The following is a 23869-nucleotide window of genomic DNA, read 5'->3' on the forward strand; positions in this document are numbered from 1 at the left end:
TTCTGGTATATGTAAGGAATCACTAAGCAGTCACTTGGTTTATAAACCAAGAATATGGATACGCAAGAGGACTTGCTTGAGTTTCAAGTAATCTAGATATCATAATGTTTAACACATCCTTGGGAGAACAGCAATATCCAGTCTAAACTTGGTTTAGAGAGAAACATTTCAAAAGACTTAATAAACACAACATCACAATTTTTTCCAAGTGTCCTAATTCTCTATTCTTTCATTACTCTGTGGGGATGGCAATGTTTTGATTTTATCTTAACCAGATGACTTGTTGTCTTTTGAAAATATATGCGATGAAAATAGATTTTAAAAAATCATGCCATCTAAATTTTAAGGTGTCACTGGAGCTGTTTACATTCAAAGGAAAACTGAGAATAACCATGAACTGTTTATGTAATAGAGCTTTCCTGGTGGCTCAGAAGGTAAAGAATCTGCCTGCAGTGCAGGAGATTGAGGTTTGATCACCGGGTCAGGAAGATGTCCTGGAGAAGGGAATGGCTATCCTCTCCAGTATTCTTGCCTGAAGAATTCCATGGAAAAGGAGCCTGGCAAGCTACAGTCCATGGGTCACAAAGAGTAGGACAACTGAGCGATTATCACTTTCACTTTTACATTTACATAATAATCTGTGCTGAAGTAAACTACAAAGGAACATTCACTACATGAGTTTGCAGAAGAACTGAAAAAATTGGAAGGGTGATATTTCATGATTTGGGCATCAACAGCAAACTGACCATGAGAAAGTGAGTATTCTGTGGCTTGGCATCTGTAAAGTTAGGACGCCCCTCTTTACTGGAGAGACCTGTATTTTTATTCTTTTGATGGTAGTGATATGGCAATTGTTCATTAGTAAGGGGAAAAAAAAGAAAATTTAATACTTTTTCACATCCCTTAATCCCAATTGCTTATAACCTTAAGTTTAACCTACTTCCAATTCTCTGAATGTGTGTGTAGTGACAATTTCTGGAGACCTGTAAAGTGAAAGTGTTAATCGATCAGTCGTGTCTGATTCTCTGAGTTCCCACAGACGGTAGACAGCCAGACTTTTCTGTCCATGGGATTCTCCAGGCAAGAATACTGGGGTGAGTTGCCATGGCTTCTTCCAGGGGATCTTCCTGACCCAGGGATCAAGCTTGTGTCTCTTACATCTGGCTGTATTGGCAGACAGGTTCTTTACTACTAGCACCACTTGGGAAGCCCCCTTTTGATATTGAGGAGGAATCAGTAGCCCAAGTTGCTGATGGCAACTTTCCTGTGCTATAACTAAGGAAGGCAGTTAAAAGATAAGGGATATAGATAAAAGATGATTCAGACAATAGAATCCCAGAGAAATGACACTTGAGTCCTGGACAAACAGACCTCAAGGTCCTCCTTACTGTTACATTTCAGTTATATATCCAGGAAATACCTTTATTTTTATGAGCTAAATTATGTTGAGACTTTTCTTACTTTCCATGACAAATGTCCTATCTAACATAATGAGTCTTCCAACAAGAGGAAGAGGATCTGGCCCCCACAGCTGTGGTGGCTCACCTGCCATTGAAGGGGGAACTCAACTAAAATGAAAACTGGCACAAGACCAATCACTGTGAACTTTTCAAACCTGTGTTGTTACTTTAATTAGGGAAGAAAATCAAGAGCCCTAGCATTGTGCAATTCTCAATTCATTTAAGCTGTTGGAGAAGATTTCGACCAAAATTTCTAAAGGAATATTTAGTTAAGGTAATCTATTTTAGGGCTTCCCAGGTGGTGCTAGTGGTAAAGAACCTGTCTGTGCAGGTGACATAGAGACGTGGGTTCCATCCCTGGGTTGGGAAGATCCCCTGAAGGAGGGCATGGCAACCCACTCCAATATTCTTGCCTGGAGAATCCCATGAATAGGGGAGTCTGGTGAGCTACAGTACATAGGGTCGCAAAGAATTGGACATGACTGAAGTGGCTTAGCATGCATGCACAGTTTATCATAGAAATAGGAAATGAAATTTAAGAAACATAAAAAAAGACATTGATCATTCATTTTTATCTCTTTATTTGAGAAGCAATACCCTTTCATGACCATTTCATAGTGTTATTTGTCCATATGGAAAATTTTGTCAGTGGTCTCATATGATAAGTGTTTTTCTCCAAATTAGGGAACTGGTCCAAATATTTTTTTCCACAATGGAAGCTTGTGACAAGGGTGAGGTGATGATAAGGTGAATGAAAGATTAGTGGTTTTAAAATCTGCAGATAGCTTTTCGCAACGGGTTTGCCGCCAGGACACAGGTGTCGTGAAAACCACCGTTAAACCTAAGCCAAAATGGGAAAGGAGAAGACCCACATCAACATCGTTGTCATTGGGCACGTAAATTCAGGGAAGTCTACCACGACTGGCCATCTGATCTACAAATGTGGCGGGATCGACAAGAGAACAATTGAAAAGTTCGAGAAGGAGGCTGCCGAGATGGGAAAGGGCTCCTTCAAATATGCCTGGGTCTTGGACAAACTGAAAGCTGAACGTGAGCGTGGTATCACCATTGATATCTCCCTGTGGAAATTTGAGACCAGCAAGTACTATGTTACCATCATTGATGCCCCAAGACACAGAGACTTCATCAAAAACATGATTACAGGCACATCCCAGGCTGACTGTGCTGTCCTGATTGTTGCTGCTGGTGTTGGTGAATTTGAAGCCGGTATCTCCAAGAACGGGCAGACCCGTGAGCGTGCCCTTCTGGCTTATACCCTGGGTGTGAAACAACTAATTGTTGGCGTTAACAAAATGGATTCCACTGAGCCACCTTATAGCCAGAAGAGATACGAGGAAATTGTTAAGGAAGTCAGCACCTACATTAAGAAAATTGGCTACAACCCCGACACAGTAGCATTTGTGCCAATTTCTGGCTGGAATGGTGACAACATGCTGGAACCAAGTGCTAATATGCCATGGTTCAAGGGATGGAAAGTCACCCGTAAGGACGGCAATGCCAGTGGAACCACCCTGCTTGAAGCTCTGGATTGCATCCTGCCACCAACTCACCCAACTGACAAACCCTTGCGTTTGCCTCTCCAGGATGTCTATAAAATCGGTGGTATTGGTACTGTCCCTGTGGGTCGTGTGGAGACTGGTGTTCTCAAACCTGGCATGGTGGTCACCTTTGCTCCAGTCAATGTAACAACTGAGGTGAAGTCTGTAGAAATGCACCATGAAGCATTGAGTGAAGCCCTTCCTGGGGACAATGTGGGCTTCAATGTCAAGAACGTGTCTGTCAAAGATGTCCGTCGTGGCAATGTGGCTGGTGACAGCAAAAATGATCCACCCATGGAAGCTGCTGGCTTCACAGCTCAGGTGATTATTTTGAACCATCCAGGCCAGATCAGTGCTGGATATGCACCTGTGCTGGATTGTCACACAGCTCACATTGCTTGCAAGTTTGCTGAGCTGAAGGAGAAGATTGATCGTCGTTCTGGGAAAAAGCTGGAAGATGGCCCTAAATTCTTGAAATCTGGTGACGCTGCCATCGTTGATATGGTTCCTGGCAAGCCTATGTGTGTCGAGAGCTTCTCTGATTATCCTCCCCTGGGCCATTTTGCTGTGCGTGACATGAGACAGACAGTCGCTGTGGGTGTCATCAAAGCAGTGGACAAGAAGGCAGCTGGAGCTGGCAAGGTCACCAAGTCTGCCCAGAAAGCTCAGAAGGCTAAATGAATATTATCCCCAATACCTGCCACCCCAGTCTTAATCAGTGGTGGAAGAACGGTCTCAGAACTGTTTGTCTCAATTGGCCATTTAAGTTTAATAGTAAAAGACTGGTTAATGATAACAATGCATCGTAAAACCTTCAGAAGGAAAGGAAAATGTTTTTGTGGACCATATGTTTTGTGTGTGGCAGTTTAAGTTATTAGTTTTTAAAATCAGTACTTTTTAATGAAAACAACTTGACCAAAAATCTGTCACAGAATTTGAGACCCATTAAAAAAAGTTTAATGAGAAAAAAAAAAAATCTGCAGATACACAAAGAATCTAGTTCTTGCCTTCAGTTAGGAGTGACATTATTTTCGATTCAAAAGAACATTAAGAAAAATCCTGCTAGACATTAAAGTCGTATGAACTCCAGTCATGACTGAGGTCACAGTGTTTTAAGATGGATAGAGGACATACTGGGTCCTTTCTAATACAGTGCCCTATAGAAATGAGCCAATATATAGTTAGATGGACCAGAGCTGGCTGAACATGGTGAGGTATAAGTACAGAATTTGATAGGTATTAGAAAACTGTGCTCAGTTTGACAGATCATATTTACATCTGCCAAATCCACCAACAACCAAAATAGGTTTTCATTCGGATTATATGTTTTATCTATTTAATTAGATTATTAATTTGTTTGTGTACATTTTATGAATATTAATAAAGTCTATTTATTAATGCAGAGTTCCAAAGAATAGCAAGGAGAGATAAGAAAGCCTTCCTCCATGATCAATGCAAAGAAATAAAGGAAAACAATAGAATGGGAAAGACTAGAGATCTCTTCAAGAAAATTAGAGATACCAAGGAAACATTTCATGCAAAGATGGGCTCGATAAAGGACAGAAATGGTCTGGACCTAACAGAAGCAGGAGATATTAAGAAGAGGTGGCAAGAATACACAGAAGAACTGTACAAAAAAGATCTTCATGACCAAAATAATCACGATAGTGTGATCACTCACCTAGAGCCAGACATCCAGGAATGTAAAGTCAAGTGGGCCTTAGAAAGCATCACTCAAACAAAGCTAGTGGAGGTGATGGAATTCCAGTGGAGCTATCCTGAAAGATGATGCTGTGAAAGTACTGCACTCAATACATCAGCAAATTTGGAGATCTCAGCAGTGGACACAAGACTGGAAAAGGTCAGTTTTCATTCCAATCCCAAAGAAAGCCAATGCCAAAGAATGCTCAAACTACTGCACAATTGCACTCATCTCACACGGTAGCAAAGAAATGCTCAAAATTCTCCAAGCCAGGCTTGAGCAATATGTGAACTGTGAACTTTCAGATGTTCAAGCTGGTTTTAGAAAAGGTAGAGGAACCAGAGCTCAAATTGCCAACATCTGCTGGATCATTGAAAAAGCAAGAGAGTTCCAAATAAACATCTATTTCTGCTTTATTGACTATGCCAAAGCCTTTCACTGTGTGGATCACAATAAACTGTGGAAAATTCTGAAAGAGATGGGAATAGCAGACCATCTGACCTGCCTCTTGAGAAACCTATATGCATGTCAGGAAGAAACTGTTAGAATTGTACATGGAACACCAGACTGGTTCCAAATAGGAAAAGGAGTACATCAAGGCTGTATATCGTCACCCTGCTTATTTAACTTATATGCAGAGTACATCATGAGAAACGCTGGGCTGGAAAAACAAGCTGGACTCAAGATTGTCAGGAGAAATATCAATAACTTCAGATATGCAGATGACACCACTCTTATGGCAGAAAGTGAAGAAGAACTAAAGAGTCTCTTGATGAAAGTGAAAGAGGAGAGTGAAAATGTTGGCTTAAAGCTCAACATTCAGAAAATGAAGATCATGGCATCTGGTCCCATCACTTCATGGGAAATCGATGGGGAAACAGTGGAAACAGTGTCAGACTTTATATTTTTGGGCTCCAAAATCACTGCAGATGGTGACTGCAGCCATGAAATTAAAAGACATTTACTTTTTGGAAGGAAAGTTATGACCAACCTAGATAGCATATTGAAAAGCAGAGACATTACTTTGCCAACAAAGGTCCATCTAGTCAAGGCTATGGTTTTTCCAGTGGTCATGTATGGATGTGAGAGTTGGACTGTGAAGAAAGCTGAGTGCTGAAGAATCAGTGCTTTTGAACTGTGGTGTTGGAGAAGACTCTTGAGAGTCCCTTAGACTTCAAGGAAATCTAACCAGTCCACTTTAAAGGAGATCAGCCCTGGGTGTTCATTGGAAGGACTGATGCTGAAGCTGAAGCTCCAATACTTTGGCCACCTCATTCAAAGAGTTGACTCATTGTTAAAGACCCTGAAAAAGATTGAGGGCAAGAGGAGAGGGGGACGGTGGAGGATGAGATGGCTGGATAGCATCACTGACTCAATGGACATGAGTTGGGTAAACTTTGGGAGTTGGTGATGGATAGGGAGGCCTGGCTTGCTGTGATTCACGGGGTTGCAGAGTTGGACATGACTTAATGACTGAACTGAACTGATTATGTTTCACACTAATACTTGAGAAAGTACAGTTCTAAACATCATAACACCTTAAGACTGGTTTCCTTATACCATCAGAAACCTGTCTTGGGGGAATGTGTGAATGGAAGAGCGATGTCTTTATGTGTCTACAGCCCACATACTACAGAAGTAACGGCGATGTACTTAGCCACAAACACACAAATATGTATATGTGGTTATTTCCCCAGGAACCTGGGTGAAATGAGGCAGAGACTGACCAAAAGTTCTTGACCACCCACTTCATCTTTCTCAATTTGTCTATGAGAATGAGGAAGAGAAGACAGGCAATTGAAGACTAATATTTTTATTGTGAATTTTGCAAAGTCAGGTTGGGGAACACACAAAAGAGCCTGAATTGAGTCTGGGGAGGAGGGAAGGTCAGAATGAGGTGGTTGGGTTGGGGGTGAGAGGAGAATATCCCCTTCCATAGTGGATCTGAATCCCTAGTTCCAAGTTCATGATGAGTTGCACACCAGTTGCACACCAGTCAGGCTGCTGACATCTCACCTGATCTAGTCCGTGAACTTGCAGACATAGGGTAAGTTCAAATTACAGTTATGATCTCTCCACTTGAGATATCCTGGAGAGACAGAAGTGCTCAAGTCAACGGGGCTGGTGGAACTTGAGAAACCAATGGAGAGGAATCCCAGATTCTCTCTTTGAAGCCTGGTTTAGGCTTCAAAGGCCCTCCCTCATCTTCACCAGTGTCCCACTCCATGGGAAGAAGATAGAAAGTAAGAAGAGATGAGAGGGAATGGGAGAAGACAAACCAATATTATAGTTCCAGCCCAGGAGGATTCCCTGAAGATCAGACCCAGAAATGGCAGGTGAGCGGATGGAAAAGGCTGGACAAAAATGACCTTCTATGTCTCTTACCTGAGCTTCTTGAGAGACTCCCACAGTAGCCAGGGCTTGAGATGGCAGCAGGATCTGTCTCCCAGGCAACGTAATTGAGCACATCAGTGCTACTCCATTCCCATCCACCAGCATTGGGCTCAGAGCCCTATGGAGCAGAGGATGGAGTTGGGGGAGACAGAAAGGCCTTTAGAATTCTCCTGGTCTGATGCTGTCTGTTGGAATGATTGATTCCCCTCCCCAGCATCACGGAATTAGCTCTGCTGTTCAAGATGAGGCCCCACAGCTCTTCTCTGGGAAACTCTCCCTAACTCTATTGGCTAATGTCAAAGCCAATAATCACAAAGACCAATTAAATGTCTCAGAGGAGCATGGCCCTATCTGAACTACACTTAGGGTTCACTTATGTTTACCCTCTGAATCTCCAAGATAGTGTCTGTTTTATAAAAGGGAAAACTGCATCAATCCTAAATGTTCATTGATGTGATAAGCACAGCATGTGCGGACTCAGGGAGGCACAATGAATTGAATTACAAGGTATGCTGTGTGAACTGTGTAAAAGCTTGACAAAAGGCAGATTACTTTTAGTTGGGGACTAGGACCTGCCCAGGACTAATGGCTCTCACTTTCCCTAGTTATCCTGTGAACCCCAGGGATCTCCCAGGTCTTTTCTGGGCTGGCAAAAGGGGACAAAGAGGGACCTGGGTGGCCATAGCACCTTTGGAAGTAACAGATTAGAGAGATGTAAGTGTACCTCTGTGGGGTCATGGAGCCCAATCCAGATGTCTGATTGGGTATTCAAGTTGTTCTTAATCAACGAGGCCACAAAGGATTCCTCAGCCCCACTGAGCACAGACACGAGATGTCCCGAGTGCCTCTTCTGGCAGGCAATCTGTGTGGGGAAGGGAAATACACAGGAGGAGCTTGAGACACCACTAGGGGAAGGGAAGGGCCAATGCAGGTGAGAAGGGGTATGTTTGTAAAACATGAGTCTCTCATCCTCATCCTCAGGAAACTCTTGAGAATGGAGACCCCCTGGTCCCCAAACCCAGTCTCTGTTTTGCTTCTGCTTATCTCCCTTAACTGCAGATCCCAACACTTACATCTGCATCCATCCAGGTTTTGGTTGTTTTATACAAGGCATAGCAGTAAGACCTATAGGCCATGGAACCTGAGGGACAGCTGATCCGTGGAGAGGGCTGTTCCTTTTGGGAATTTTCCCCTGGAGAGGAAGAAATAAGGGAGAGGGATGGGGTGAAATGGAGAGAGGGGATTGGAGGGGGAAGGTGACCTTGGGGAATATTTATGAGGCCAGGGCTTGGGGCGGTGATACCAAACTTCTGACTGCCTTTCACCATTGCCAACACTCCAGGATTTTTTATAAATCATGAACTAGACCTACTAACTGGATGATGATCTCTCTTCTTTTTATTCATTGTTTTTATTCAAAAGTCCAGTCCTTCTCCTCTGAGTTGATAGATCCTCCAATCATTTTCCTTCTACTCATCTTATTAATGACACTCTATACTTTTCTACTTCATCTATGCTCATAAATTACTGAGAAAATAGAAATCACCTCATCCCATTGTCACTGAAACACTAGGGTGCTTCCCACCACTGGTTACCTGAAGGAAGGAGTGATGACTCAGGAATTCCAGGCAATTATGTTATGTGAGGATATTCCATTACCAGGGGAGGCACAGGAGCTTTCCTCCTCATCTTGGCCCTGAGCAGACACTGGGAACCCAGTGCTAGAGGCAGAGAAATCTTACCTTGGGCCTGAGACAGGAGCATCAGGCAGGAGAGCAGCATCCAGGACAGTCTGGGGAGGCCCAGGGAAGGCAGCATTGTGTCTGTGAGGTGTGGAGGCAGCTAGAGGACTAAAGGGAGGGTGGTCAGAGAGAAGGTATGAGAGACACCCTGTTGTACCTCTTGTCTTTTCCTTCATCTAGTCCCTTAGGAATAAATCCATCTTGGTAGCATCCCTCCCCTTCCATGGTGCTGGAAAAAATTAGAAAATCTATACATCCTATGCACCTGAGCTCTCCCAAGTCTGGCTTCCCCTGGTCTCAGAGCTCCCACATTCTCTGAGGACAAGGATCCTTGTACACCGTCCCTGAAATGTGCACGGTGAAACCCCTGTCACGGGTCTCATCTAGTCTCGACTCCCACTTACCTCTCTTGCAGGGATCTGCACTGGCTTGTCAGGGCAAAAAGATTGGGCTTTTATAAGAAGATTTGAGGGAGGGCACTGAAATGAATAACGGGAAAAAGGAGCCAGGACAGGGGTCAGGGAGACGTGTCTGGCTTTGACTTGTGGAGATTTCCACCACAGGCAGGAGATCCTTCCAAAGGCTGGGAATTGCCACAGCTGTTGCTTCTTTTTCTTTATCAGACCAGTAATTTCCCAGGAACAGGAGATGTTTGTGCTTTTTTTTATCCTTGCCCAGTTATCATGGTCAGAAAAACTTCCAGGAATGAAGGGAACCTGGTGGCATGAATTCTAATGTTTAATAGTTTAGAAAGTATGTGACATTGGAGAGTTCAATCTGCCAAGAACTGACTCTTGTTGGCATATATACGAGTTTCATTAATCCTTATTTTTTAAGATTAAAAAAAGAAACTATTAAGTAAAAGTTGGGGGAGTATAACTTTGAAAAAATTATTTGAACTAACGAGTCTTTGTGTGGATCACAACAAAGTGGAAAATTCTTAAAGAGATGGAAGTACCAGACCACCTCATCTGTCTCCCAAGAAACTTACATGCAGGTCAAGAAGCAATGGTTAGAACCCAACATGGAGCAATGAACTGGTTCAAAACTGGGAAAGGACTATGTTAAGACTGTATGTTGTCACCCTGCTTATTTAACTTCTATGTAGAGTAAGTCCATCATGTGAAATGCCAGACTGGATGAATCACAAGCTGGAATCAAGATTGCCAGGAGAAATACCAATAACCTCAGATATGCAGATAATACCACTCTAACGGCAGAAAGTGAAGAAGAACTAAACAGCTTCTTGATGAACGTAAAAGAGGATAGTGAAAAAGCTCACTTAAAGACAATGTTCAGAAAACAAATATGATGGCATCTGGTCCCATTGCTTCATGGCAAATAGATGGGGAAAGAATGGAAACAATGGCAGATTTTATTTTCTTGGGCTCCAAAGTCACTGAGGACAATGATTACAGCTATAAAATTAAAATATGCTTTCTCCTCGAAATGAAAGTTATGACAAACCTGACAGTATGTTAAAAAGAAGAGATATAACTTTGCCAACAAAAGGCTGTCCATCTAGTCAAAGCTATGGTTTTTCCAGTAGTCATGTATGGAGTGTGAGAGTTTGCCCATAAAGAAGGCTGAGTGCTGAAGAAATGCTGCTTCAAGCTGTGGTGCTGGAGAGGACTCTTGAGAGTCCCTTGAACAGTAAGGAGATCAAACAAATCAATCCTAAAGGAAATCAACCCTGAATATTCACTGGAAGGACTGATACTGAAGCTGAAGCTCCAGTCCTTTGGCCAACTGATGCAAAGAGCCAACTCACTGAAAAGACTGATGCTGAGAAAGATGGAGGGCAGCAGGAGATGGGGCGATAGAGGATGAGATGGTTGTATGGCATCACCAACTCAATGGACATGAGTTTGAGGAATCTCAGGGAGATAGTGAAAGACAGGGAAACCTGGCATGCTGTAGACCATGGGTTTGCAAGGAGTTGGACATGACTTAGTGACTTACAAAGGACATGACTTAGTGACTTACAAACAACAACAACGGGGGAATTTAGTAAGCATGAAGAATGTGAGCTCAATACAGAAATTCTCATAGAATTGTTATATTCCAACAAAGGTAATTTTAAGCAAGTTTACTATTTTAAATAGGAAGAAAAGTATAAAATATATAAGAATATATCTGATAATGGTAGTCAAGATCTCATAACAAGTTTTTCAAGCTATAAAGAAGAACTAAAAACATGCTGAAATTAATCATGTTTAGAAAGTTTCGATACCCTCAGGATGTACTTTGTTCCTGTATAGATTAATGGAGTGCAATTGGAATACTAACAGAATTTTTCTGATAATCTGATAAACTAAAAATTCATAGGAAAAATAAGAATAGTCAACACATTTCTGAAGAGAAACAATGAAGAATTTTATTTGGCCATGATTCAAAACTTCTTACTATAAAGGAGTACAACTGCAGGGAGAGCAAACTTGAGTAGTGTAATGAAAGAGAGAGCCAGGAAATATACTTATTATATGTGGAAATGGGAAACTGAAGGGTCATTGCCGATTAGAAAGTATAAACTGAAGGATTTGGTTTTAGTGGTTAGCCATATGGACAAAAATAAATCAGATTCATACCCCTTAAAATATAAAAAATAACAACAACCAAAATAAAACAAAATCATTCCAGAAGAACTGATGTGAAATATAAAAACCAGCATTTTAAAATTAGAAGAGAATATTTTAAAAATGTGTTTTTGACTTTGATTTAAGAAAGCATGTATTAAACAAAATGCACAAATTATAAAATAAAATATTGCTAAGTATGAATAAATAGCAAAGTTAATAAATAAAATAGCAAAGTTAATATGTCAAATGCTTTATATTATATATAGATATCTGACAAAGAATTTATTTCTAGAATATGTTTATGACAGTAAAAATCAACAAGAAAAAAAAATATTCATTAGAAGAATGAAAAAGCATAAGTATGTATTTCAGTAAAGAAGAAGCAAAGTGATCAATACATACGTGAAAGTATGGCAACCTCATTAGGAATCAATTAAATTAAAATCAAAATGAAATATAATTTCACCCCTACCAGATTGCTGCTCGTGGTAGTGTAAAATTATAGAACCCTTTGGGAAAACTGGAATTTTCTTGCATGCTTAATTGCTCAGTCATTTTCAACTCTTTGTGATCCCATGGACTGTATCTCACCAGGCTTCCGTCCATGGAGTTTTCCAGGCCAGAATAGTGGCGTTGGTTGCCATTTCCTATTCCAGGGGATTGTCTGGACCCAGGGATGGAGCCAGCTCTCTTGAGTCTCCTGCACTGGCATTTTCTTACACCCAGATTATCCACTTTTAGGAATATACAGCTTGCATATAAATGCCAGGTAGAATGCATACACAGGATGCTAATAGCATCATTATTTATAAGAGCAAAAAAAAAAAAAAAAAAGCCAAATGTCCATTAACAGGAAGCTGGATGAATAGTTTGTGGTTTAAATAAGCAATATATCTGAGTGAGAGTGAACCACAGTTACAGGCATCAGCATGGTTTAACCTCAAAGCTTTATAATAGGTTGAGAAAAGGATATCAAAATATAGACGATTACAAGCTGTGTAATTTTGTTGTTTTAAACATCAAAAATTAAAATTAAAAATGGATTATGTATGATTTAGGCATACTTACACATGTACTTCCCTGGTGGCTCAGGTGGTAAAGCGTCTGTCTACAATGCAGGAGACCTGGGTTCGATCCCTGGGTTGGGAAAATTCCCCTGGAGAAGGAAATGGCAATCCACTCCAATACTATTCCCTCGAAAATCCCATGGACAGAGGAGCCTGGTAGGCTACAGTTCATGGGGTCACAAAGAGTCGGACACAACTGAGTGACTTCACTTTCACTTTCTTTCTTTCACACATGTTAAAATATTTTAAGAGGAGGGAAATGATAAACTCAAAATTCTGAATTGTTACCTCTGAATGTAGGGAGAAGAAAATTGTTGGAACTGGACACAGGAAGCTTTAAGTATATTAGCAGTTTTGTACTTTTAAAATATAGTAGTAGTTTACATGTAACTTTGTTCTGTATTTTTCAAGTCTCCTGTAAATATGTTACCATACTTTCATAATTTAAAAAAATAAAAAAGAAAGAAAAATATAGTAGTTTAAACTTTTTAAATTGTTCTTTTAATCATATATATGATATATGATATTTTTATTGTCTTCTCTATAAAATATGTGATATTGGAAATGAAAGAAAATGGCATTAAGTAATGTAAGAAGATCAGAAATGATCTTAAATGGTTTTTTAAATTATTGGAGTTAGTCCATAGAAATCAGTCTAAAATGATTGTTGAACTTCAGATATAGGTTTCATCAACATATTGGCCAAGTTATAGTCATCTGCAGGCTTGAGTGGGGATGGACTATCCGCTTCCAAGACGGCTCGTTAACTTGCTAAATTTGTGCTGGCTCTTCGCAGAAGGCTTCAGTTCTTCGGCACTTGGATCTTTACATAGAGCTCCTGGAGGGTCCTTGCAATGTGGTGATTAGCTTCCTCCAGCACAAGTGATCCAAGGGAGAGAAATGAAAAAGCTGTAATGTTATTTAAAACATAGCTTCTGATGTTGCATGTGGTCATTTCTGCAGTATCTTGTTGGCTTCATGGGTTAGTCTAGTCCCATATGGTATGGGATTATATAAGGGTATAGATACTAGGAGATCATTAGGTCTTATCATAGTAGATTGCTAACCGAGTTGGGACCTGGTACTTTATCAGTCAGAAGTCCTATAAAAGAGGTCTGGTCCATTCCTTTTTTTTTTTTTTTCCTTTAGAAGATACTTCTGAATCTATGTAATAGAGACCATTTTTATCTGGGAGGAGGAACTTCACTCAATTCCATCCAGTATTCCTCAAGCTTCAAATAAACTTGGATAAGTGTGAGAGTAGGAGTCATGGTGTTTATCTGTGCCAGCTACAGAATCTGATGCCCAAGGACCTACCTATTCAAAATATTCAGTTATGAACTGAATTTATCATTCCTCTCCTGCTTAAAACCTTTCAATAATTTCTCCATTATCTCTTTTTGTGATTAGCTATTATGACACAGCAAACTATCCCAGTTTAGTGACTTAAAGCACTATCTAATAAAACAATTTATTATTATTTCTTGTGGTTTTGAAAGTTAACTAGGCTTAGTTATACAGTTCTTCCTGGAGGTTTCTCATACAGATAGCAACTGGAGCTGGGTCATATGAAGGATCAGTGTCAGTCACATGGAGGACTGGACCTCAAAGATGACCACATACCTGAATAAACTTGGAGCTATTATTGGCTGAGACCTTAGTTGGTTCTATTAACTAGCATGTCAACACAGGGCTTTTCTACGTGGCTTGGACCTCTTATAGCCTGAAAGTACCAGGTTAGAAGGACTTTCATTGATGATCAGAACTCTTTAAGGGCAAAACAGAAGTGGCTAGTTTCTTAGAACAGGTTGAGGAATGACATTATGCCACTTATACCATATTCTATTGGTCAAGCATGGGTTTGCATTCCCAGCATCTGGAACATTAAGCACTCAATAATGCTTGTTGAATAAGTTAACATATTTATTCATAAAGATTTTGATAAATATAGCAGCTGCATTTAATTTCTTTCTTTCTTAATATAAATTTATTTATTTTATTTAAAAAATTTTTTTATTTTATTTATTTATTTATTTTTTATTTTACTTTACAATTCTGTATTGGTTTTGCCATACATCAACATGAACCTGCAACAGGTATACACATGTTCCCCATCCTGAACCCCCCTCCCTCCTCCCTCCCTGTACCATCGCTCTGGGTCGTCTCAGTGCACCAGCCCCAAGCATCCAGTATCATGCATCAAACCTGGACTGGTGATTCGTTTCATATATGATATTATACATGTTTCAGTGCCATTCTCCCAAATCATCCCATCCTCTCCCTCTTCATAATAACACCTTACAGGTGCAGAAGACCTGGATTTTAATTTTACATCTTTAATGTTTTATTTTAAGGAAGCAGTTTTATTCTCCTCTCCTTGGATCTGTATTTCTGTTTTCTAGTGAAGATTTTGTATGAAGCGGACTCTAATGTATGTTATATAATTCTTTTTTTGGTTGGTATACTGTAATAGCATGAAAATGGGTCAAAAAACCCACTGAAAAATGCTTACTGTTCTCATATTAAAACCTTAGGGACTCTTTAGGGTGGCCATCTTCTTCCCTTATTGCACCAGAGGAATCATTTTTGAGCAAGCTTTGGGAAAAATATACTATCCTGAAACCAGTCTGGAAATGGAGACATTGAAGATTATTTTCACTCTGATATTTAGTATTGGCTGTTAGAAACAACTTATTTCCAAAATGCAAGTGGACACCTGCTGGGCTCCCCTTGCAAATTTGCATAAATGGAATGTATTTATAGAAGCATTACATAATATTTTCAACTAAATAATTTTATTCAAAGTGTAGTAATTTGTTAAATTTTGTGAGCTTAACCTCCATGGAGTTTTAGAAGAAAGAGCACTCTGCCTGAAGTATTTTACATGGGAACTGACATGTATATGAAAAATTAGCAGGGAAAAATCTGAGTATCAAAGGACACATTCTTTCAGGATATATTTCAGAAATTAGTAGAGCTTGATAACTGCTGTATGTTTCAATTCCTTTTTGTTCTAAGAGTTAATTTGAGTCCAATAAGGAGGGTGATATTTTATATATATATATATATATATATATATATATACATACACACATACATACATACATATGTGTATACATATCAAGACACTAGAATTTGAGCTAAATCAAGAACAGAAGAGGCACTATAGGTCAATGCATAAATATGTTATATGGAAGAGACTGCTCTAATTTTTAGAGACTATTTTATTAAAAGAAAATAAAAAAGAAAATAACAAAGAAGGATTAAGAACAGAAAGAACACAGTTCAGATAACCTGAAACCCCTCAAGATATCTGATCCAGTTGGAGTTAAAAACTCAGACTAGAGGAAAGATTTGTTCCTTAGCTTCATATTTCATGGTGTGAAGTGGGAAGAATAGAGAAAAATCTCATTTCATAGAAAATTCCACTCAAAACACAGTGTGTGACATCAAAGCCCTCTCTCTCTCTCTCTTTTTTTTTTTTTCCTCACTTCCTGCTTCATAGATCCACCTTAGTTGCTTAGCGGAGAATGGAGGCATAAGCTTCTACTGTACTTGAAGGAGGATCCAGAGTTAGATCAGAAGCAAAATGGAGACACCAACCTGAGGTCTAGGGTGAGAAGAAGTAAATAAGGTCAGGGGCTTCCAAGGTAGCACTAATGGTAAGTAACCCACCTGGCAGTACAGGAGTCATAAGAGACATGGGTTCTATCCCTGGGTTGAGAAGATCCCCTGAAGGAGGGCATGGCAACCACTCCAGTATTTTTGCCTGGAGAATCCCATGGACAGAGGATCATGCTGGGCTACAGTTCATAGGGTTGCCAAGTCAGACAGGACTGAAGTAATTTAGCATACACACAGGCACCCTAAACTAAGTTGTAAACAGAAAAGGAATGCTGCTGCTAAGTCGCTTCAGTCGTGTCCAACTCTGTGCGATCTCATAGATGGCAGCCAACCAGGCTCCCCCATCCCTGGGATCCTCCAGGCAAGAATGCTGGAGTGGGTTGCCATTTCCTTCTCCAATGCATGAAAGTGAAAAGTGAAAGTGAAGTTGCTCAGTCGTGTCTGACTCTTAGCGACCCCATGGACTGCAGCCCACCAGGCTTCTACGTCCATGGGATTTTCCAGGCAAGAGTACTGGAGTGGGTTGCCATCTCCAGGAATAGCATATCTCAAATCTGGGATCGATCCAAGACAACTGAGGGGTGTCAGGAGAAAGCGGTTGTTTCATTCTGAGCCAGAAAACTCCTGAGACAAATTAAGTGGACAATACTTTCATGCTGTGGTGAAAAAAGCCAGCCCCTGCCCTCAGGCAGTACTTGGAATTACATGACTCTACCAGAGTAGGGAACCTGGGTGTGTGGAGTGGCCAGGGAGGGAACATGGAGTTAAGATTCCCAATAAGACTCCTAGGCTGGAAGCTATCTGAGACAGGATGAATGCTTTAAGTTAGTGGAGCTATCTTTCTGACCTCATAAAGTTGTCTGGGTATCCAGATGCCCACCCCCATGCATGTTTGCTGCCAGGCCAGCCCAGACAGTGGACCTTAAACAGTTAGTTGGGTTCTTAAATCAGACAGACCCATCTCATGGAGTTGAGATAGGAATTAAATAAAATAATGTACAGCAATCCTTAAGCTTAGTGCCTAGCACATACAATCACGTAATGAATGGCAGCTAATTATAATGTTATCTTCAGTGCCTGGTAGTGTCATAATAGATGCTCAATAATTTTCAGTGGAGTGATGTAAATGCATATATATGATCTACAGATACAGGTTATGAAGTGACTTCACTGAATCATTTCTGTAGCTTCCCAGTTAGTTGATTTATTCTTTAACTTTCAACAGTGTTCTCTAGAGGACATCAACCTACCAATGCTTTTCCAGCCTTTGTAGTTTCTTTATATCCTTAAATGCAATGAAACAATGCTTGTTTTGTAGAAGTATTCAGAAGTTACTAGCTCAGGAAAGCACTCTACTCATAAATTCATTGTTACCAGAGAATTAGCAAACTATTTAATGCAGAAGCTCATTGATTCTGGTGGGTGGTGGTTTATTCTCTAAGTCATGTCCAACTTTTTATGACCCCATGGACTGTAGCCTGTCAGTCTCCTCTGTCCATGGAATTTCCCAGGCAAGAATACTGGAGAAGATGGCCATTCCCTTCTCTAGGGGATCTTTCTGACCCAGGGATTGAACCTGGGTTTCCTGCTTGGCAGGTGTATTCTTTACCACTGAGTCACCTGAGAAGCCCTCATCTAACTACCATTTATTCAGCAGTAATTTTGTGCCTGGGACTGGACTTAAGAGCTCTATGCAAATGGTCAATTTAATATCAGATCATCATTATGAAACAGCTATGCTTACCCTCATTTTTCACAGAATAAAATGAAACTTTGGAAAGGTTGAATAACTTGTTCATGGTTTCTCTAAAGTAACTATATGAGGATTAAAATCCAGAAAGCCAAAGTTCTGCTCTTTATCACTGTTACCCACTTCCATGGAGAGATTTTTTTCTTAGTGTATTGGTCTTTGCTGCAAAGCCACTAATTTCTGTACCATGGGAGAGGAGATATTTTTTTTAAGATATTTAATTTACCATTGGAATGAACTTGACAGTTAGAAGACCTAAGCCCAGAAAGTCTTATTTCTTATAAACATAAAGAGGGTTGAAAACACAAGGGAAAATCTGTGACTAAGGGCTGTGTGGGTTCCTTGCTAAGCTACATTAACTTAATGGACACTAAGAGAAAGAATGCTTTCAGGAGAGTTACCACAGTCTCTTTACTTATTCAAATACAATACCATCAATTCCTTGATCTAGAAAAAGACTGCTACTGTTCCTTTTCTCCCTATAATAAGGCATCCAAAGACTGCAGTCCCAACTTCTCTCTAATTTAGACAAGTGTCAAAATTGCCAAAGCATCCATTATTTTCTTTTATCCTAAAATGTACCATGTACATTAGGTAGGGCAGCTCTCAATTAACTCCACACAACAATGAGGAAATTCAGGGACAGGGAGGGAGCCCAACTTAGTCTATGTCACATTGCACATTAGTGACCAAGTCAGGTTGAGAATTGAATTCTACTCCTGGATTCTTCCTTCTCAGTACTAGACCCCACACTATTTCACTTGAATTGAAATATTTAAGCATTCAGCAGCAATGACTGAAATGCTGAAAGAACCAATTAGTTGCTCTCTGATACATGATACATTTTTGAAAGGTTTCACCTTGGTTGATGGATTCATTAATTTTAGAACATCTTATTTACTTTCTGCTAATGGAATTTTCAGCAGATAGTTATCTTTTCTAAGCTTCATGCATAGTTTAAGTGTCATTTTATGTAAAGATATTTACTGCATGGAATATTGGTCTAATTAATTCTTGAGAGCAACTAGGAATTGTTCTGTTATTTTTGTCTGCAGTTACAGTATAAGCCTTAACAATGTCCTTCAGATTTTTTGTAATTATAGGTGCCCACATATGTGAATTTAGGTGCATATGTATCCAGACATAGGTTCAGAATACTGGATTTGCTTTGTTGAAATTAAGGCATGTGTTTCAATTTTTTTCAAGTGATACATTTCTCTATAATTGTTCCAGCTTTAGGTACTATTGGGCTTCCCTAGTAGTGCACTTGATAAAGAATCTGCCTGCAATGCAGGAGAGTTGGGTTCAATCCTTGGGTTGGGAAGATCCCTTGGAAAAGGAAATGACAACCTACTCCAGTATTCTTGCTGGGAGAATTCCAGGGACAGAGGAGCCTGGCAGGCTACAGTCCATGGGATCCCAAAGTCAGACTAACTTTCACTTTCTTTCACTTTCTAGGTATCATTGTACAAGAGCTCGATTACAATGTATCTAGGGAATCTTTCTGTAGTGGGGAAATATAAGAAATAGCATGCCTACAGAACACATAGAAAAACTCACAGAGGCCAGGCTTTCAAATCCAGGACAGTACTTCCAAGGGATAGGTGCAAACAGAGATCCATTAGATGCAGCTTTCTTTATCCAGGGCTTCCCTGATAGCTCAGTTGGTAAAGAATCCCCTTGCAGTGCAGGAGACCCCGGTTTGATTCCTGAGTTGGGAAGATCCTCTGGAGAAGGGAAAGTCTACCCACTGCAGTATTCTGGCCTGGAGAACTCCACGGACTGTATAGTTCATGGGTCACAAAGAATCGGACACGACTGAGCGACTTTCACTTTCTTCATCCAAGAGGACAGATTGAGTATAAATGTCAATTCAGGCTTCTTTGGTGGCTCAGATGGTAAAGAATCTGCCTGTGATGCGGGAGACCTGGATTCGATCCCTGGGTTGGGAAGATAACCTGAAGAAGGGAATGGCTAACCACTCCAGTATTCTTGCTTGGAGAATTCCATGGACAGAGGAGCCTGGCAGATTACAGTCCATGGGGTCACAAATAGTCAGACACAACTGAATGACCAACACAATACGTTGGGATCTGCAGTGCTTTTAGACCCAAGGAATTTGTACTGAATTCAGAGGATCTGAAATAATGTAAGAAAATGCCACCGGTCTTGGGGAAAAGCGTTATCAGTCATAAGGGATAGACTATCAAAACTGAAATAAGAATCTCTGCTAAATTCAGATGCAAATCATGAAGCAAAAGTTGAAATTCAGGTGATTCTAATAATAGTCCAGTGGTCAAAGCAAGGGTAATTTGTCTTAAGTGCAATCTGAAGATTTATTACAAGTTCTTTTAGGCTCAAAGCTGGAAGTGTACATTTGGATTACCTAAAAATGTCTGTCTGGGGGTGCCTTACAAATAGCTGTGAAAAGAAGAGAAGCAAAAAGCAAAGGAGAAAAGGAAAGATATAAGCATCTGAATGCAGAGTTCCAAAGAATAGCAAGAAGAGATAAGAAAGCCTTCCTCAGTGATCAATGCAAAGAAATAGAAGAAAAGAACAGAATGGGAAAGACTAGAGATCTCTTCAAGAAAATTAGAGATACCAAGGGAACATTTCATGTAAAGATGGGCTTGATAAAGGACAGAAATGGCATAGACCAAACAGAAGCAGAAGATATTAAGAAGATGTGGCAAGAATACACAGAAGAACTGTACAAAAAGATCTTCACCACCAAGATAATCATGATGGTGAGATCACTCACCTAGAGCCAGACTTCCTGGAATGTGAAGTCAAGTGCGCCTTAGAAAGCATCACTATGGACAAAGCTAGTGGAGGTGACGGAATTCCAGGTGAGCTATTTCAAATCCTGGAAGATGATACTGTGAAAGTGCTGCACTCAATATGCCAGCAAACTGGGAAAACTCAGCAGTGGCCACAGGACTGGAAAAGGTCAGTTTTCATTCCAATCCCAAAGAAAGCCAATGCCAAAGAATGCTCAAACTACTGCACAACTGCACTCATCTCACACGCTAGTAAAGTCATGCTCAAAATTCTCCAAGCCAGGCTTCAGCAATACATGAAACATGAACTTCCAGATGTTCAAGCTGGTTTTAGAAAAGGCAGAGGAATCAGAGATCAAATCGCCAACCGCTGGATCATGGAAAAAGCAAGAGAGTTCCAGAAAAACATCTATTTCTGCTTTATTGACTATGCCAAAGCCTTTGACTGTGTGGGTCACAATAGACTGAGGAAAATTCTGAAAGAGATGGGCATAGCAGACCACCCGACCTGCCTCTTGAGAAACCTGTATGCAGGTCAGGAAGCAACAGTTAGAACTGGACATGGAACACCAGACTGGTTCCAAATAGGAAAAGGAGTCCATCAAGGCTCTGTATTGTCACCCTGCTTATTTAACTTCTATGCAGAGTACATCACGAGAAACGCTGGACTGGAAGAATCACAAGCTGGAATCAAGATTGCCGGGAGAAATATCAATAATCTCAGATATGCAGATGACACCACCCTTATGGCAGAAAGTGAAGAGGAACTAAAAAGCCTCTTGATGAAAGTGAAAGAAGAGAGTGAAAAAGTTGGCTTAAAGCTCAACATTCAGAAAATGAAGATCATGGCATCCGGTCCCATCACTTCATGGGAAATCGATGGGGAAACAGTGGAAACAGTGTCAGACTTTATTTTTTGGGGCTCCAAAATCACTGCAGATGGTGACTGCAGCAATGAAATTAAAAGATGCCTACTTTTTGGAAGGAAAATTATGACCAACCTAGATAGCATATTAAAAAGCAGAGACATTACTTTGCCAACAAAGGTCCATATAGTCAAGGCTATGGTTTTTTCCATTGGTCATGTATGGATGTGAGAGTTGGACTGTGAATAAAGCTGAGCGCCGAAGAATTGATGCTTTTTATTATTATTATTATTTTACTTTATTTTACTTTACAATACTGTATTGGTTTTGCCATACACTGACATCAATCCGCCACGGGTGTACACGTGTTCCCAATCCTGAACCCCACTCCCTGCTCCCTCCCCATACCATCTCTCTGGGTCATCCCAGTGCACCAGCCCCAAGCATCCTGTATCCTGCATCAAACTTAGACTGGCGATTCGTTTCTTGTATGATATTATACATGTTTCAATGCCATTCTCCCAAATCATCTCACCCTCTCCCACTCCCACGGAGTCCAAAAGACTGTTCTATACATCTTTGTCTCTTTTGCTGTCTCACATACAAGGTTATCATTACCATCTTTCTAAATTCCATATATATGTGTTAGTATACTATATTGGTGTTTTTCTTTCAGGCTTACTTCAATCTGTATAGTCGGCTCCAGTTTCATCCACCTCATTAGAACTGATTCAAATGTATTCTTTTTGGTCCATCAGCAGATGAATGGATAATAATTGATGCTTTTGAACTGTGGTGTTGAAGAAGACTCTTGAGAGTCCCTTGGACTGCAAGGAGATCCAATCAGTCCATTCTAAAGGAGATCATTCCTGGGTGTTCATTGGAAGGACTGATGCTAAAGCTGAAACTCAGTATTTTGGCCACCTCATGCGAAGAGTTGACTCATCGGAAAAGACTCTGATGCTAGGGGGGATTGGGGGCAGGAGGAGAAAGGGATGACAGGATGAGATGGCTGGATGGCATCACTGACTCGATGGAATTTAATCTGAGTGAACTCTGGGAGTTGGTGATGGACAGGGAGGCCTGGCGTGCTGCGATTCATGGGGTCGCAAAGAGTCAGACACGACTGAGCTACTAAACTGAACTGAAGATAGTATATAGAACTACTAAAACACTGGATGCCTTTGTTAGATTGGTCTTGAGTCTGAGATGGAAAGAATCAGAGTGGAGAAAGTGCTCTTTTGAAACTGCCACGTCCTCTCCCGTTTCAGGCACTTGACACGGGTCTTTCATTTCTTACGAAACACTCATTGGCTTCTTCCTTCATTCTTTCCCCAGCTTGTTTCCAGTTATCATTAAAGTCTACCTTAAACATCACTTTCTCGGAAGATCTTTCCTGAAGTCCTGTCTAAATGGTGTTCTTCTGCTGTGCATTCCCATAGCATGTAGACTCTTTGTGCTTTATTACAATCATTTACTCTATCAGTTCAGTTCAGTCTCTCAGTCATGTTCCAGTCTTTGTGACCCCATGAACTGCAGTGTACCAGGCTTTCCTGTCTATCCCCAACTCCTGGAACTTACTCAAACTCGTTTCCAGTCTATGATGCCATCCAATCTTCTCTTCCTTGGTTGTCCCATTGTCCTCCTGCCCTCAATGTTTCCTAGCATCAGGGTCTTTTTCAGTAATTCAGTTCTTTGCATCAGGTGGCCAGAGTATTGGAGTATTTACTCTATACCTATTAATATTTTTCCCTCTGGGCCATGGGATCAGTGAAGGAAGAGACTACAGTTGTCTTGCTTACTGCTATGCCTCAATCCTTAGCATTGGGTCTGGCCTGAGTCTGAGCCACCTAACAGCCATAAGTTAAGAGATTTTTCTAATGCTTTGTGGGTATAATTATCAGAGATGAAGCTAGAACCCGGGTTTTCTGATTTCTTATCTACTTGAGATTCAGTCTGGATAGCAAAAAGAATTCTCCAGTAGAAGACTGGTGTTCTAAATCCAGAATACCATTTGGCTTGCACAGATAAGCAATGAATTAAAATTTAACTTCTTTGGTAACTGAGAAGTTATCTTCTTGAGATATAGTGTTCTCATGACCCTTTGTAGTTCAGAGGACTGATATGAAAATCTAGTGGGATCAATGCTGCAAAAATGCTTTTAGGAGTATATGGATGTCATTAACATTATCCTTTACAAAGTTCTTTACATCTGGTTTCAGCTGCACTTTATGAGATCAGGTGTGTGTGTGTGTGTGTGTGTGTGTGTATGTGTGTGTGTGTATGTATGTATGTGTGTGTATACACACACACACACACACACACACACACACATATATATATATA

At 40.4% G+C, this 23869-nt stretch overlaps 2 protein-coding genes across 2 annotated transcripts; one reads left to right on the plus strand and one right to left on the minus strand.

Annotated features, from left to right (window-relative positions):
* The first annotated feature begins 2249 nt into the window (after positions 1 to 2249).
* Positions 2250 to 3836, plus strand: LOC120851304 (elongation factor 1-alpha 1-like). Its single transcript, XM_040223991.1, has one exon. It carries the CDS (start codon positions 2312 to 2314, stop codon positions 3698 to 3700), a length of 1389 nt encoding a protein of 462 aa, XP_040079925.1. The 5' UTR covers positions 2250 to 2311; the 3' UTR covers positions 3701 to 3836.
* Positions 3837 to 6742: 2906 nt separating this feature from the next.
* LOC120851305 (lithostathine) lies at positions 6743 to 9281 on the minus strand. Its single transcript, XM_040223992.1, has 6 exons — positions 9262 to 9281; positions 8858 to 8965; positions 8189 to 8307; positions 7840 to 7977; positions 7107 to 7233; positions 6743 to 6810 (listed from the first exon to the last, which is right to left on the minus strand). The coding sequence occupies exons 2-6, from the start codon at positions 8931 to 8933 to the stop codon at positions 6743 to 6745; spliced, it is 528 nt and encodes a 175-aa protein (XP_040079926.1). The 5' UTR covers positions 8934 to 8965; positions 9262 to 9281.
* Between the last annotated feature and the right edge of the window lie 14588 nt (positions 9282 to 23869).

The sequence above is a fragment of the Oryx dammah genome, unplaced genomic scaffold (assembly GCF_014754425.2).
Source record: "Oryx dammah isolate SB20612 unplaced genomic scaffold, SCBI_Odam_1.1 HiC_scaffold_25, whole genome shotgun sequence".
Taxonomy (NCBI): Eukaryota; Metazoa; Chordata; class Mammalia; order Artiodactyla; family Bovidae; genus Oryx; species Oryx dammah.

Excerpts from the sequence above, each read along its gene's own strand:
- LOC120851304 (XM_040223991.1), top strand. The coding sequence starts at position 2,312 with ATGGGAAAGGAGAAGACCCACATCAACATCGTTGTCATTGGGCACGTA.
- LOC120851305 (XM_040223992.1), bottom strand. The coding sequence starts at position 8,933 with ATGCTGCCTTCCCTGGGCCTCCCCAGACTGTCCTGGATGCTGCTCTCC. Across the intron at positions 7,978-8,188 it reads AAACCTGGATGGATGCAGAT|ATTGCCTGCCAGAAGAGGCA; the intron begins GTAAGTGTTGGG and ends TTCCCCACACAG. Across the intron at positions 7,234-7,839 it reads GGCTCCATGACCCCACAGAG|GGCTCTGAGCCCAATGCTGG; the intron begins GTACACTTACAT and ends TCTGCTCCATAG.